General features: G+C 43.3%; 1 protein-coding gene across 1 annotated transcript; it reads left to right on the plus strand.

Moving 5' to 3' along the window:
• Positions 1–119: 119 nt before the first annotated feature.
• LOC128276457 (uncharacterized) lies at positions 120–690 on the plus strand (the record flags this gene model as incomplete). Its single annotated transcript, XM_053014917.1, has 1 exon — positions 120–690. A coding segment is annotated over one exon (571 nt), but the record flags the coding sequence as incomplete, so codon positions are not given.
• Between the last annotated feature and the right edge of the window lie 2,040 nt (positions 691–2,730).

The following is a 2,730-nucleotide window of genomic DNA, read 5'->3' on the forward strand; positions in this document are numbered from 1 at the left end:
ACTCGAGAGACGTCCACGTGTATACTGGATCAACCGGGAGAAGTCCCGTTGCCTCCAGTAGGTCCTCCCATTATAGATCCTTTTACAGCTTGCTTTGATAATGTGGGTACCAACAACAGGCCGCATCCAACAGACTGCAACCTATATTATCTGTGCATCAACCAGGAAGGATTCATACGCGAATGTGCACCAACCTTAGTATTTGACCTCACCATCATGAATTGCAATCGGCCCGAGGTATCGGTATGCGTGGAGAACGTGGCTACGCCACCGACCGCTGGCCCTGGAGATCAATTTCCAACTCCGGCGCCACCTGTTGACATTGTGCCGACGGTTCCAACCGCTGGACCAATATTTCCTACGGTTCCGACAGTTCTACCTCCAGCGGAAATTCCAACTGCTTCCTCCCCCGGCACTATCGTCCCCACTCCTGTACCAACTCCCATACCAACTCCCGTGCCCACTCCTATTCCCAATCCCACGCCAGCGCCAACACCTTCGCCAGGCAATCCGCCATTTTGTCCTCCGAACCAAGTGTTCTATTATCCCCATCCCAACTGCTCCATGTTCTACCGCTGCGTCTGGGGCGTCGTGCACGTCCTGGAGTGCCCACCGAATCAGTTCTGGAATCAAGAACGTGAGTTCTGTGACCATCCATTTAACGTGAACTGTCCGGCTGGTGCGGGATAATATGCGTACTCGTCCTGCGCCACTGCCCCGTATCCGTAGCACCGCGAATACATCACAATGAACGCCACTAACGCGCCCCAAAGGACTAGGACATCAACCAGCGAGTCGAGTCGGCCCCCCGATGTACAAAACAAACTGTTATTATAAATGTTGTTGTCTAACTGCGGTGCCACACGGCACATAACAACGGATATAACAGCCTCCTACCGCGACAATTTTGACAGTAAAGCGATCAGTAGGTGTCAAAAGCGTTGTGGGTCAGCAGACCCATAACGTGTTACGCGTAACAGTTATGCACAGTGTGGCAGCGCAGTAAGACTTTTGTGACATGCGACAAAATTGACGTGACGCCCCTGTAAGGATATCAAGAATCGCATAGTAAGAATCGCATCGTACGGTTGACAAGCATTCGTCAGAAAAACAACTTGAAGGCGCCTAGGAAACGAGTGATCTAGATTTCTATCTTCCTTTACTCAATGTGCATAAATATAGATATGAATAAACTATATCTTGAACAGTGTGGAATGGAAAAATTGGCAACGAAAAACAAATTAACAACCAATAAACGATTTTGGTCAACACGCATGTTTACTAATGTGGTCAGCTGTTTGAAAATTAAAAAATGCAGTAGAAACCACAACATCTATCACCAATCAACAAACGCTTATTATAAACAGTTTCTATTTACTTCACCTCCTAAATGTAAAAACCCTCGTCAGAAAAATATTGCTCTACTGTTTTACAAATAATCAATAATAAATTCGATTAAATGACTATTCGAATGTATTCGTCTCTTTTCTAGATTCTGTTGAAAAACTTGTTGAATACTTAGTTTTGTATGAGACTTTATTTCCAAGTAGTGCAGAGATCACAAACCACCAAATAATCCCAATTGGTGCCGTTCTCGTGGAAAGTTGTGGAAGTTGACATGGGCGTAGTCTGTGGCACCAAGACGGATTTCTTACACAGTAAGTGGACGGACAGTAAGTGTAAGAACGGCAGCTGTATCAGGCACGTTTTTGAAGTTTTGCACTTAAATTAATGCAATGTTCGTGATCGAACTGAACTACGGACATCTACGGACGAGACGTTGCTACTCCAGTGCTACCGATCGTACCACGTACTAAATTTTATAATAAATTTAAAAGATGCCTCAATTCGCAATCCGCGATTCAATAACTTTTACTGTGGTAATTGAAACTACTTTCAATGCCAAAGCATATGGGGAATTCACTTATACCTAGAAAGATCTTTTATTATTCTTCTAATTCGATGTCATCACCTTCAAAATAATCCCTACTTTATACAATAACGCTATGTTTACATTTGTTCCAACTTTCGAAGCTATCCGAAAATTTCCTTTTTAGAAATAGCCTTAAACACATTCTTCGTTTAAGCGTTCTCCGAATTGTGTCTCCATAAATTCGGTCTTTTTTGCCGCAAAGCATTAAGCAAACAACGCATAACATTCAAATAGTATTCTTTGTTGGCCGTCTGGTCATTGGGAAGGAAGTGATAATGCATGACTCATGATTACCCGTTTGTTTTTGGTCACAGTAGTAATTTCACAGAAACTGAAGCTTCACAGCTCAGAGTCTCTACAATGGAAGTAGAATTAAATTAGAATCAAAATGAGAATACAAATTATACATAAGATAGAACTGGAATCTATATATATAAAAATGGTTGTTTGTCACCCGTCTGTACCGCATTTTCTCCAAAACTACTGAACCAATCCGCGTAAAATTTTGCACAGCGTAGTTTTGTGACCCCGGATTGTGAATAGGAAAGTTTGACCCTCCCACACCTCCGGGGAGGGGGGGCTCCTATACAAACGTAACGCACCGTAACGTCCCATGCGTAACGCCCATACGTAACGCTCATTCGTAACGTCCCATACAATCGTTTTAAAGCAAATCGAACCAAATTCGGCAGATGGGAGTTTTGAGGAAGGGGAAATGTTGTGGTGAATGTTTGAAACCCCTCCAATCATTACAAAGGAGGGCTCCCATACAAAATCTGGATTAATGTAAGCAAAGC

Source organism: Anopheles cruzii, unplaced genomic scaffold, assembly GCF_943734635.1.
Source record: "Anopheles cruzii unplaced genomic scaffold, idAnoCruzAS_RS32_06 scaffold01243_ctg1, whole genome shotgun sequence".
Lineage (NCBI taxonomy): Eukaryota > Metazoa > Arthropoda > Insecta > Diptera > Culicidae > Anopheles > Anopheles cruzii.